This window comes from Natrix helvetica, assembly GCF_964273705.1.
Source record: "Natrix helvetica genome assembly, chromosome: 5".
Lineage (NCBI taxonomy): Eukaryota > Metazoa > Chordata > Lepidosauria > Squamata > Natricidae > Natrix > Natrix helvetica.
The window spans coordinates 90,765,882-90,778,457 of NC_138551.1; the positions used below are offsets into that span (position 1 = coordinate 90,765,882).

Below are 12,576 nucleotides of genomic sequence, written 5' to 3' on the forward strand. Positions count from 1 at the left end.
TCTGTTTTACTTTAGCAACCGGTAAACAAAAGATTGCATAACATTGAAACAGCCCTTGAAAAATTTCACCAGACAGTAAAACAACTTCAGTTCAACATATACCAGGGGTGAAATCCTACCGGTTTGGGCCTGTTCGTCCAAACCAGTAATACAAAATGCTTAACAAAGTAAAAAAAAAAGTTACAACAATCAGCTGTGCTGCGCTGTAAAAGATCGGCCGAAGGAGGAGGCAGGACGAGTTCTGAGGCAACTCAACAGTCTTTATTTTAACAAGCGAGTCAAAACTATATACAGACGGAGTTCAGCACCTTTCCCTTCTTGACAGCTATTTATACGGAGCTGTCAAACAGGGTAGCCAATAGAAATGTCCTGAGTAGCCTGCGCTCAGCCAAGCCACGTCTTAGCCAATCAGGCACGGCTTGGCTGTTGCTGGCTGCCAGGTCGTAAGTCGAGGATAGAACACCACTTCCCCACCCACCCCAGCAAGGACGCATGCGCGAAGGTTGCGCAAGCGTACTCGCTAAGATAGGCAGGGCGATGATGGATCCGCCCAGAACGCCTCAGTCGAGGGGAAGTCGTCAGCGGAGAAGGTGGTGCCTGTGGAAGCTCCTCCCCGAAAGGAGTGTAGCTCTGGGTGACGGCAGCCGGGCCATGTCCAGAGGGCGGAGCCTGAAACTCAGGTAGGACGGGGCGAGGGGGCGCGTCCGTTGTAGGCGGTCTTGAGAGCGACTGCCGGAGGATTTCTTGCTTTCTAGCCAATATAAATCGCGTGGCACAGCTGATTGTTGGAACTACCGGTTCACCCGAACCGGTAGTATAAAAATGCTACCGGATGATCATCTGTGCGACAATAAGCTTTCCACGTGATTTCTAATCACAGGGCAGAGCTGATTGTCATACAGCTGATCATCACAACTACTGGTTCGCCCGAACCCATAGCATTTTCTACTACCGGTTCATGCAAACCTGTCCGAACCAGTAGCATTTGATCCCCACTAGGAGGGCCCCCCAAGCTGTGTTTTTTCTGGTAGAGGCACCACGGGCAGGTTCTTTGCTGTTTCCAGGGCGGCCTCGTGGGCCAGATCTAAGTACCCCACAGGCTGGATCTGGCCTGTGGGCCTTGAGTTTGGCACCCCTGATATAAACCAAAGCGAGCAACCTATTACCTGAAAGCTGCTCAGGGATTTTGGGAGGAAATAGTGGGAAACCGGGCTGTTTTATTTTAAAATAATCAATTGCATAATAAACTGGTATAAATCCATTTGCATAATGAGAGGGAAATCTGCATGTTTAGATTACGTTGGCTGGGTTCTCAGCAACCTGTTACGTATTAGTCTCTTTACTGCCAATTCTCTTTTTATCCTTTTGGTTGAAAGTTTGGAAGAAATTTAAAAAAAATGCCCAGCAGTCATTGACAGTGAGTCTTTCTTTCAGTTTATTGTCCTTTTGCTTTAACACCTATGTGTTGCTGGAAGATAAGAAACCGATTCAAATCATGGGTGTGCCATATAGTTAGTAGAAGTTATGACTACAACTGAGCCCAAACTTTTCGTTGCAGAGCAAGACAGTGGATAAGTGCGTTTAATATACAGATGTCCAGCAGGTGGCAGCACCACCTTAAGATTTATTCATTTAAAATTATGCTGGCATTGTTTTCCCCATAAACAAGAGGTGGGTTGCTCCCCGTTCGGCCCGGATTGGCCGAACCAGTAGTAGTGGTGGCGGGAGACTGCGCCCACCCGTCTGGATGCTTCTATGCATGCGCAGAAGCGTCACCCCCCCCCCCCAAAACCGGTAGTAAAAAAATTGGCAACCTACCACTGCCCTAAACCTACCCAGGGCTTAAAGGTTCATTCTAGCCAGAACCTCACAACTACGTTTTCTTCAGAATAATGTACTGTAATCAGATTAAAGAAGTTATTTTTAAAAAGAAAAAAAAATTGAGGGAATAATATAATGTGTGGTTGCTGTGCACACACCAGTACCTCTACCAGTGAAGCACCTGTTCAGGATAATTCACAGGGACAAAGTCAAAAAAGTCAAGATGGCAGCCACGGCCACACAAACAAAGCCCCATTCCTTTTTCGTATTTATCACAGCACACATTAAAAATGGGTAGAACTTGATTGTATGGTTGTTAAATTTGTCTGTCTGTCTGTCTGTCTGTCTCTCTCTCTCTCTCTCTCACACACACACACACACAAAGTCATCTTGCATCTATTTATTAAAGCCTCGCATCTTTCTTCAGATTTCTACCCATGGTTAAAAAATGAGCCCCACAGTCATTTCAATGGGGCCACTGCTTAAAGCAACTATCTCATTAAAAAAAATATTTCCCAGCATTAGGCTCTTCTCCAGGGAGTCCTTCCTTCTCATTAGGTGGCCAAAATATTTGAGTTTCATCTTCAGGATCTGGCCTTCTAAAGAGCAGTCAGGGTTGATCTCCTCTAGGACTGACCAGTCTGATCGCCTTGCAGTCCAAGAGACTCGCAGGAGTCTTCTCCAGCACCAGAGTTCAAAGGCCTCAATTCTTTGGCGCTCAGCCTTTCTTACGGTCCAACTTTCATGAACTTTCCTGAAATTCTGGATCCCTGCAAATTCTTAAAGAGCTTCCTCTGAATCATTTTCAAAGGGCAAAAGACCCCATGACTTCTACATTTATCTTAATAATTCTGAATGAAATCAAATCAGTAGGAAAATTGCAGTAAGCAAGGACTTCTGCTCAACCCTGGTGGTAGGGATGGAGCTCAAAAGGTGCAGGATACTTACATTTCTCCGTTTTATCGCTTCCCTTAGCAAGTTGACAACATCCTCCCCTTCACAGTTGGTTGCCTTGAAGCCTTTTGTCCACCCAACAAGAGCTCCCTGGAAAGTGAAAGAAGTGAAACAAAAAGGACAATTAAAAAGTGTCCAGAAGAAGAAAGAGAAAAGAGTTGGATCACCCAAACTCAAAACTGGCTTTCCATTTTTAGGAGAGACTCATTGCAAATTACATTTTCAAAGAAGGTTTAAATCAGGGGCATCCAACCTTGGCAAACCTTAAACCCTGTGGACTTCTAACTTGTGATTGGGTGAATTGTGCCCAATTTTACACCCTTTTTTGCTGCAAGCATTAAGTGAATCTGGCTTTCCCCCCCTGACTTTGCTCATTATAATAACCCTGGAAGCAGTGGTGAAATTCATGTTTTTTTTACTACCGGTTCTGTGGGTGTGGCTTGGCAGGCGTGGTTTGGTGGGCATGGCAAGGGAAGGATACTGCAGAATCTCCATTCCCACCCCACTCTGGGGCCAGCCAGAAGTGGCATTTGCTGGTTCTCTGAACTACTCAAAATTTCCCCTACGGTTCTCTAGAACCTGTCAGAACCTGCTGGATTTCACTCCTGCCTGGAAGGTTGCAAATGATGATCACATGACCCCGGGATGCTGCATCTCTCGTCTATACATGTTGGTTGCCAAGTGCCCTAAATGCAGTCCCATGACTGCAGGGATGCTGTCCTAACTGTGAGCACAGCCATAGGCCACTTTTTTTTCAGCATTATTGTAACTTCGAATGGATGCTAAATGAATGGTCATAAGTCAGGGACTATCTGTCTAGGCTTGGGGATGGGCAAAGGCAGTATTCTGAGAATATCGGGAAACAAAGCAGATTCCCAGGACATGTCCATGCTGTGCTTGGGTGGGTCAGAAAGACGCCAATGTTTCATGCGTCGGCAGTTCCCACATAAGCATGCCTTACCCAGACGGAAATCAAACAAGAATGCCTGTTGCTTTTGGGCACTGAGCATTGATTTTACACAGTCTCTTCTAATGCTGGTGCTCAAGAATTCTTCATTGGCCAAGTGGGATTGGACACACAAGGAATTTGTCTTTGGTGCATAAGCTCTCAGTATACATAAAAAATACATTCATCAAGAATCATAAGATACAACACTTAGTGATAGTCATAGGATACTAAATGAGCAATCAGAATCATATTAGGAAACTAAATAAAACAATATAAATCATAAAGATACACCAACATGGTTATAGTCATAAGCAGGAGGAGGTAGGTAATAGGAAGGATGAGAAGAATGAAAGTAATACAGTCTTAGTAAATAGTAGCAGAGTGATGGCATGCGGGAAAAACTATCCTTGTGTCTAGTTGTTCTGGGGTGCATTGCTCTATAACGTCGTTTTGAGGATAGAAGTTGAAACAATTTATATCCAGGATGTGAGAAGTCTGCAGATATTTAAGCAGGGCTGGGATTCAGCCAGTTTGGACCAGTTCGGACAAACCAGATGCTAATTTTACATCTGGTTTGTCAAACTGGTGGTTAAAAGGACTGGCTGGCCCCACCCATCTTGCCCCTGGGAGGAGTCTTCATGTGACCCGTTTTGGATGCCAGGTAAGTGCAGGGCCCGTGCGGAGGCTCGGGGAGGGTGAAAAACAGGCCTCCGGGACTGGAAACTGCCCCGTTTCTGGCCTCTGGAGGGCCTCCGGAGCCCGGGAGAGGCCATTTTTGCCCTCCCGGAGGCTCGAAAAATAGAAGCACAAAATCTATTAAAAAGCAACATTGAGCACTGATTAAAACCACATTAAGAGTAGAATCCAATCAAGGTGGAAAATCCCATCCTTCTCACCTTATCAATACTTGTTTGCCTGCAGGGGAAAGAAAAAGTAAAACCAAGGGGGAGCCGGGCACCTTTTATTCCCATGTATTCCAAAAAGTCCGCAATGCATTGGACAATGTGATCAAATAACTGAAAGAAAGAAAAAATAATAGTAATTAAAGGCAGCATTTAATACCAGGGTTTTAAATACATGTGGATCAACAAGGAGAATTGTTCATAGTCCTGTTAGACTAGAATAGAATATAAGTCCCCGGAATCAATAGTTAAGAATTAACTTTTACCTCTTCTCCTGTTCCTTGCATAATTTCCAAAGGAATTGCAAATATTTTATTGTATATCCGAACCGATTTGTTTCTTCCACTTCTGATTTTGACAAGCAAAACTCTGAAATTTGTTCCTCCAAGATCAAGAGCTAAGTATTTCCCCTTTTCTGCAAAAGAAAAATCAATATTTACTAAAAAGAAAATCCCTCTCAATTCGCTACAATGTTCCTTGTCCAGCTTACAGACTGGCCTTTTTTTCTGAGATTCTAAGTAGACATACTGAATTCTAGGCAAATTTGCTCTCAAGTAATTGTATTCAGATGTAGGTAATTCATATTGAGATATACAGGTAAAGATAAAGGTTTCCCTGCACATGCGTGCTAGTAGTTTCCAGCTCTAGGGGGCGGTGCTCATCTCTGTTTCAAAGCCGAAGAGCCAGCGCTGTCTGAAGACGTCTCCGTGGTCATGTGGCCAGCATGACTAAACGCCAAAGGCGCGCGCAACACAGTTACCTTCCCACCAAAGGTGGTTCCTATTTTTCTACTTGCATTTTTTACGTGCTTTCAAACTGCTAGGTTGGCAGAAGCTGGGACAAGTAACGGGAGCTCACTCCGTTACGCGGCACAAGGGATTCGAACCGCTGAACTGCCGGCCTTCTGATCGACAAGCTCAGCGTCTTAGCCACTGAGCCACCGCATCCCCTGATATACAGATAGTCCTCGGCTTACGACCACAATTGAACCCAACATTTTCATTGCCAAGCAACACAGCTGTTAAGTAAATTTTGCCCCATTCTGCAAACTTTCTTGCCTCAGTTATTAAGTGAATCATTTCAGCTGCTAAATTAGTAAAGCGGTTAAGTAAATCTGGCTTCACCATTAACTTGTCGTCAGAAGCTTGCCAAAGGCGATCGCATGACCCCCCAGGATACTGCGAACTGTGATAAGTACAAGCCAGTTGCCAAGTATCCTAATTTTTATCCTGTGATCTTGGGGATGCTGCAATGGTTGTGTGTAAACGGTTGTAAGTCACTTTTTTTCAGTGCTGTTGTAACTTTGAACAGTCACTAAATGAATGATTGTAAGTCAAGGACTACCTGTAGTTCCGAGTACACAGTTGACCGATTCTTGACCATTCTCCAGATCTTTCCAGAAAGCTAAAGTTTAGGGTATATTAGAAACACGTGTTTAACACATGTTTAATAGTGTTTTAGCACATCTAGACCAAAGATACTTCATCTTTTTTATGCAAAATGCTGGGTCAAACTCAGTGGTGGGTTTCAAAAATTTGTAGAACCAAGCTATGCTCACCAAGTCATGCCCACCGAACCGGTAGTAAAAAAAAATGAATCCCACCACTGGTCAGAACACGGTTGGAGCAGAGAGATACAGACATTATAGTACCGTGATGGCAAACCTATGGCATGCGTACCACAGGTGGCATGTGGAGCCATATCTGAGGGCACTGCCCTGTCAGCTCCAGCGCGCATGCACGCACTGGACAGCTGATTTTCGGCCTTCCAGAGGGCAGGGCACCCTCCCCGGGCTTCAGGAAAGCCTCTGGAGCCTGGGGACGGTGAAAAACGGGTCCAATGGGCCTACTGGAAGTTTGGAGGCTTCAGTGAGGCCTGCATGCATGCATGGGGGGGGGCATTACATTATGGATGTGGGCCCGCACGCAGTATCTCACACACGCGTGTTTTTTGAGCACCCGAGTAGAAAAACGTTCTCCATCACTGTTATAGTATGTCATGCCCCTGTGTATCAGCTTTTTCATAACTTCTATCCCTTCCCCGTCATTTTTGACCACCTGTGGTAGGCTGCCTAGAAGATAGTTAATCAGTTAATAATTGCTCCTGGTTTTAAGGCTTTTCTTTTCAGATTTCTGTAAATCCTCTTGAGCTCTCCAAAGTGGGCAGCCTACACAACTATGAAAGAAATGAGGAAGTACCTGTGCCATCCGGAGTGCCGCAAACAAACGTTGGCAACATTTTCACGGTGGCTGCTGGGTGGGTTTCTTTCTTCAGGCCGTACTCCAGTTCTGTCCTCATTTTGTTTCTTACCTCGATGAGATTCTCTCGGGTTAATTTGAAAAGGGCCAAGACCTCATTAATCTGCTTCCGCTGAGACAGCAGCCTGTAAGCCACGGCGGTGACCATGGCAGCCCCTTTCCCGCTTCCACTCTCCGAAACCAGAAATCGGACATCACAATTGGGCACCAACCGCCGGACGACCTTATGGAGACGCTTGGCATACCTACAAGGAAGACCAAGGAGATGACAGCAGTTGTGCCAAATTTACACCTTGTAATGCAACCATTGCACAACACCAGCAGCTTACACCATTCACAGATGTCGGGTATTGATGTTAACATAACTGTGGTGTCATAATAACACCCCTCCTTCTGGTTAGTTGGGACAGAAGGCCCTGCCCGCCCTACATTGTTCTGCAACAGCACGACCCCTGAAGGAGCAAATCCACAATTTGGGGATCCTCCAGGACCTGTGCTCTCCCAGCTTCAGCCGATGCCCCGGTTGCACCCCAGTCCCACCTGGGGTGGGAGGATTTAGCACCAGTGACTCATATCCTGGTGCCCACCCACTCCAGCTTCTGCAACATGCTTTACCATGAGGCTGCCTTAGAAGTTCACTTGAAGGCTATATAGTTGTTTCAGAGCTCAATGGCCCATGTGCTGGCCTGTGTTGGTAACCAAAAACCCATGGCGCCATTGCTGTGGGCCCTACACTGGCTGCCAAATGTTTGGGGTACCATTTAAACTGCTGATGTTAGCCTAAACCAGGGGTCGGCAAACTTAAACACTCAAAAAGCCATTTGGACCCATTTACCACAGAAAAGAAAACACTGGGAGTCACAAAGGTCCTAACCGGAAGCCCCTGTTCAATTCTGCAGCTGACTGGAAGTTCAGTTCCCCCACCATAGAGTCTCCTCCTACCACAGCGTACTTTTTCCTCTACATGTTATAACTGAAAGCCCTATCAATTGTGGAGACAACTGGAAAATCCTCCCCTTGCCATAGAGTCTTCTCCTGGCGCACTGTGCTTCTCTCCCCCCCCCCCCGGAAGCTCCTCTCAAAATTGTGGCGCCGACCAGTGACGGAGCCACAGTAAAGAGCCACATGCGGCTCCAGAGCTGCAGTTTGCTGACCCCTGGCCTAGACAGCCCTACATCAGGGGTGTCAAACTCGATTTCATTGAGGGCCGCATCAGCATTGTGTTTGACCTCAGGGGACCAGGTTCGGTGTGGCCAGGGTAGGTGTGGCAGGCTTGACATCACTCATGTCGGGACTTCTGTGGTGGCCCGAGCGCTCTGCCAGCGAAAAGGGGCTCCCGAGGTCCGTTTTGGCTGTGACAGCCTCCTGCAACCCTCTGCCAGTGAAAACAGAATTGGGGGTGCCACCTGGGGCCCTCACGAGCTCCATTTTCGGCTACAACACCTCCTGCAAACGTCTGCCAGGGAAAACGGAGCTCAGGAGAGCTACATGCAGCTCTCCCTAACTCAGTTTTCACTGGCAGAAGCACCGCAGGCCACTCCTTTGCTGGTGGCCCCACAGTCCAGATCTAAGCACCCTGCAGGCCGATTCCAGCCCCTGGGCCTTGAGTTTAATACCCCTGCCCTACATGGCCTGGCAATTCATTAGTTGCAGGCTCACATTCTCTTGTTGGGGTAGGCCCAGCCAGCCTGCCTAGGATAAGCTGTGGGTGGTGCTCCTCTATCTGGAGGTGGGAGGGGCCAAGGCTCTGCAATGACCCTTTCTGGTAGCTGAGAATATCCTCTGTCCTGCAGATGAGTCCTCCAGTGCGCTTCTACCTGGACTCTTTTCAGAAGGAGCTCAAACAGGGGGTCTTCCAGGGGGGGGGCATTTGGGCCTTGATTGCATCTTACTTCAATTATCACTGGATTTTATTCAGTATTAATTTTATTCTACCTTATTTGAGGTCTCTGCAACTTTTACTTTTCTGCTTTTACTGTCAGTTGTTTTATCTTGTAAAATCTATCACATTTGTAATCTAATTCCAGAGAGAACAGAGAGTGACAAACGGAGAGGGAGGGAGAGAGGCTCAGATGAACGCCTTCCTTTTAGAAATACATTCTTGCTAGACAGGATCAGAGGTGGTATTCAGCAGGTTCTGACCAGTTCTGGAGAACCGGTAGTGGAAATTTTGAGTAGTTCAGAGAACCAGTAAATACCACCTCTGACTGGCCCCGCCCCCATCTATTCTCTGCCTCCCGAGTCCCAGCTGATCGGGAGGGAATGGAGATTTTGCAGTATCCTTCCTCCTGGAGCGGGGTGGGAATGGAGATGTTACCGTATCCTTTCCCTGCCACGGCCGCCAAGCCACGCCCTTGCCGTGCCTATCAAGCCAGGCCCACAGAACCGGTAGTAAAAAAAAAAAATTGCATCCCACCACTGGACAGGATGTTGACTTAAATGAAATCTCAGTGGCTGATTCTACACGAGAAGAATAAGCTGCCCCGAGTTGCCACAAATTGTGAGATGGGTTATATAAATTTAATACGCAAGCAAGCAAACAAATAAATAAATAAGACATATTCAACGACGCTATCAGAATTGGAATTCTCCCTCCCTCCAATAGCAATTCTTCTAGCTTCCTAAACTTTTTAGGATCCAAAAGTCAAGGGACATCCTCCCCAGCCACCCTGCAGTCCCTTATGGCACATGCCACCGTCAGGCCTGGAAGCCATATTGGGCATTGGATCTTCAGGCCTGCCACATTTAGTGCTGTGGGAAACTGGGAGGAGGGATTGTATGGAGCTGAGGAGATATATAATCATAATAGCATTCCTTTCTCTGAGAGACAAGGACATTCTGCCCGGCACCTGGAGGGGCGTGACTGGGGGGGCATCTCCAGTTGGGACGGTACTTTGATTGGACCATGTGCTGGACATGTGGGTGCTGGGTAGGTGCTTGGACTTTCTTTTGGGTGGGGAAAACCTGGAAGCTTTCAGATTTGGGTTTTCCCAGATGTGCCAATAATTTCTAATAAAATGGACATTTGAGGAACTTCAAGCCTCAGAGTCTTCTTTTGTTGAGGGGGGTGGGTGTTATTTGGAGCCCTGACAGCCACCAAACCCTGTTTTTCAAGAACTGTGGAATCCACCCCATATGAAAAAGAGATTCTGTCCACAGAAATTTAAATCTGGATTTGGCTGAAAGTAAGTGCGTTTGCTGCGTCAGAATTATGCTTCATTTAACCCCACTTTCTGCCTCAGTAGACCAATATTAATCAGCTGAGCAAATTAAACACAATTTGCTCTTGTTTTGATCTATTGCTTGGTAACCAGAGACAAAGAACATTTCCAGACCACCAGGCTACTTGATTCCAAAACCTTCACAAGGCACCTTAAATCACAATTGGGTTGAGTTTCATCACTTTTTATTAGATCTTAACCGATAGCAAAGACTACTGTATAGTCATAGGTAAGTCTATTTTGTAAACAGAGAGTATAGGTATCAACATGCAAACCTCTCTCTTGATGTCGCCAATCTAGCCAATGTATGTTAATGCAAAATATTATATATCAAATAAACTATTTGGGGGGAGGGTCCAGCAATGGTAAGCAAAATCCATAAAGTAAGGAGAGCAAGCCGAGGAAAATGTGGGATATGATAAGAAAAGAAGCATCATCCTAGCTTAGCAAAAAGAATAAAAGATTGTTAGTAGGGTGGAGCGGAGCGGAATGGAGTAGAATGGAGTGGAATAGAATAGGACAGAATAGAATAGAATAAATAGAATAGAATATAGAACTAGAATGGAAAGGAAAGGAATGGAGTGGAGTGGAGTGGAGTGGAGTGGAGTGGAGTGGAGTGGAGTGGAGTAGAGTAGAGTAGAGTAGAGTAGAGTAGAGTAGAGTAGAGTAGAATAGAATAGAATAGAATAGAATAGAATAGAATAGAATAGAATAGAATAGAATAGAATAGAATAGAATAGCAGAGTTGGAAGGGACTGTGTAGGTCATCTAGCCCAACTTGGATGGACTTCAACTCTCAGAATTCCCCAACTAGCACTCTGGGAGTTGATCGCCACCCATCTAAAAACTGCCAAATTTGAAAAAGACTGATCTAAATGTACCAATACCATTTACCATGTCTCTCCTTGCCTTCTGATTCTTCCAAGCCATCTTCACCTCCACCACACCTATATACTGCGTTCCTGCCATCTTCCTTCGGAAAAGGAGGTCTTGGTTGGTACCACCATACCAGGGGTGGGTTCCTGCCAGTTCTAACCTCTTCTATAGAAGAGGTTCCCCAAATCTACAGTGCCGTTTAAAACCGGTTCCAGCTCCCTCCCCCCTCCCATCCGCACATCATCAAGATGAAGAGCGAGAGGAGGAATTCTGGGAGTTGAAGTCCACAAGTCTTAAAGCTGTGAAGTTTGAACACCCCTGGGTTTTTTTTCCAAAGGGTTAGGGGTGCAAGGGTCTTGAAACTTGACAGCTTTAAGACTTGCGTGCTTCAAATGTTGGCTCAGAAACTCTGGCATTTGAAGCACGCAAGTCTTAAAGCTGTCAAGTTTCAAGACCCTTGCACCCCTAACCCTTTGAAAAAAAAACCCAGGGGTGTTCAAACTTCACAGCTTTAAGACTTGTGGACTTCAACTCCCAGAATTACTAAGTTAAGTGAGTTTCACCACATTTTACAAGTTGGCCACGCCCACACAGTCACATGGCTGGCAAGCCACTCCCACCAGGTCACATGGCTGACAAGCCAATCCCACAAAGCAGACCACACCTACAGAAGAGGTTCTAAAAATTTTTGAAACCCACCACTGCACCATACCTGCCTATCTTTAAACACAGGTGCATATCATTAGACTGAAGCGCAGCATTTAGTTCAGCTATCCAACCGATCTTCCGACTCACTGGACGAAGGAAGCATCATTGCCCACGGCTCTCCTGCTCCACACTCTTAGCATCTGACTTACTGTGGATGGGTCTTGTACAGGGTCCCATCAATTCCAACCGTGGTCCTGAGCCTCGCCAGTTTCTTATTTTCACGAAGCCGCGTCAAGATTGCTGCCAGGGCCGTGGCGCAGAGGTTGGCCGAACGAAACGAAACAATTGTGCAAACATGCTGGACAGCAATGCAGTCCTCTTCAGAAGGATCCAGGCCCAGTTCCTTCAGAATTTCTTTCGTGTTTCTCAGGCCTTCTTTATTTCTGGTGCCCAGCCAAGAAATTAGGAAAATGGTATTTCAGTTACAGGAAGGGATAAAGTGACTTCTTAAAAGTTGAGGATGCAGTCTGTTAATTACAAATTATGCTGCAGGAGGGCCCTTTCTGAAAGCTGTTTGATCATGCATTCATAGCTGCCTTGATTTTTTTTACAGAGAGTGAGAGAGAGAGAGAGAGACAGAGATAGAGACAGAGACAACAAGAGAAACAAAGAGAAAGAGAGGGAGAGAGAAAGAGAAAGAGAAAGAGAGAGAAAGAGAGAGGGAGAGACAAAGAGAAAGAGAGAGGGGGGAGAGAGACAGAGAGAGAGGGAGAGAAAGAGAGAGAGAGAGAAAAAGAGACAGAGAGGGGGGAGAGAAAGGGAGAGGGAGAGAAAGAGAGAGGGGAGAGACAGAGACAGAGACAGTGACAGACAGAGAGAGAAAGAGAAAGAGAAAGAGAGAGTGTGTGTGTTCTTTGTAAAGAGTCACAGAGATGACCTTAGAGAAT

The 12,576-nt window shown here is 46.1% G+C and overlaps 1 protein-coding gene across 1 annotated transcript in view; it reads right to left on the minus strand.

Annotated features, from left to right (window-relative positions):
• The window catches only part of LOC309393252 (hexokinase HKDC1-like), a 63,638-nt gene that overhangs the window by 19,979 nt on the left and 31,083 nt on the right, over positions 1-12,576 (minus strand). Inside the window, exons 10-14 of the mRNA XM_081955234.1 lie at positions 11,839-12,072; positions 6,825-7,129; positions 4,893-5,041; positions 4,621-4,740; positions 2,770-2,865 (exon numbers count right to left, since the gene is read on the minus strand). Coding sequence (XP_081811360.1) covers positions 2,770-2,865; positions 4,621-4,740; positions 4,893-5,041; positions 6,825-7,129; positions 11,839-12,072 — 904 coding nt within the window. The remainder of the gene's footprint in view (positions 1-2,769; positions 2,866-4,620; positions 4,741-4,892; positions 5,042-6,824; positions 7,130-11,838; positions 12,073-12,576) is intronic.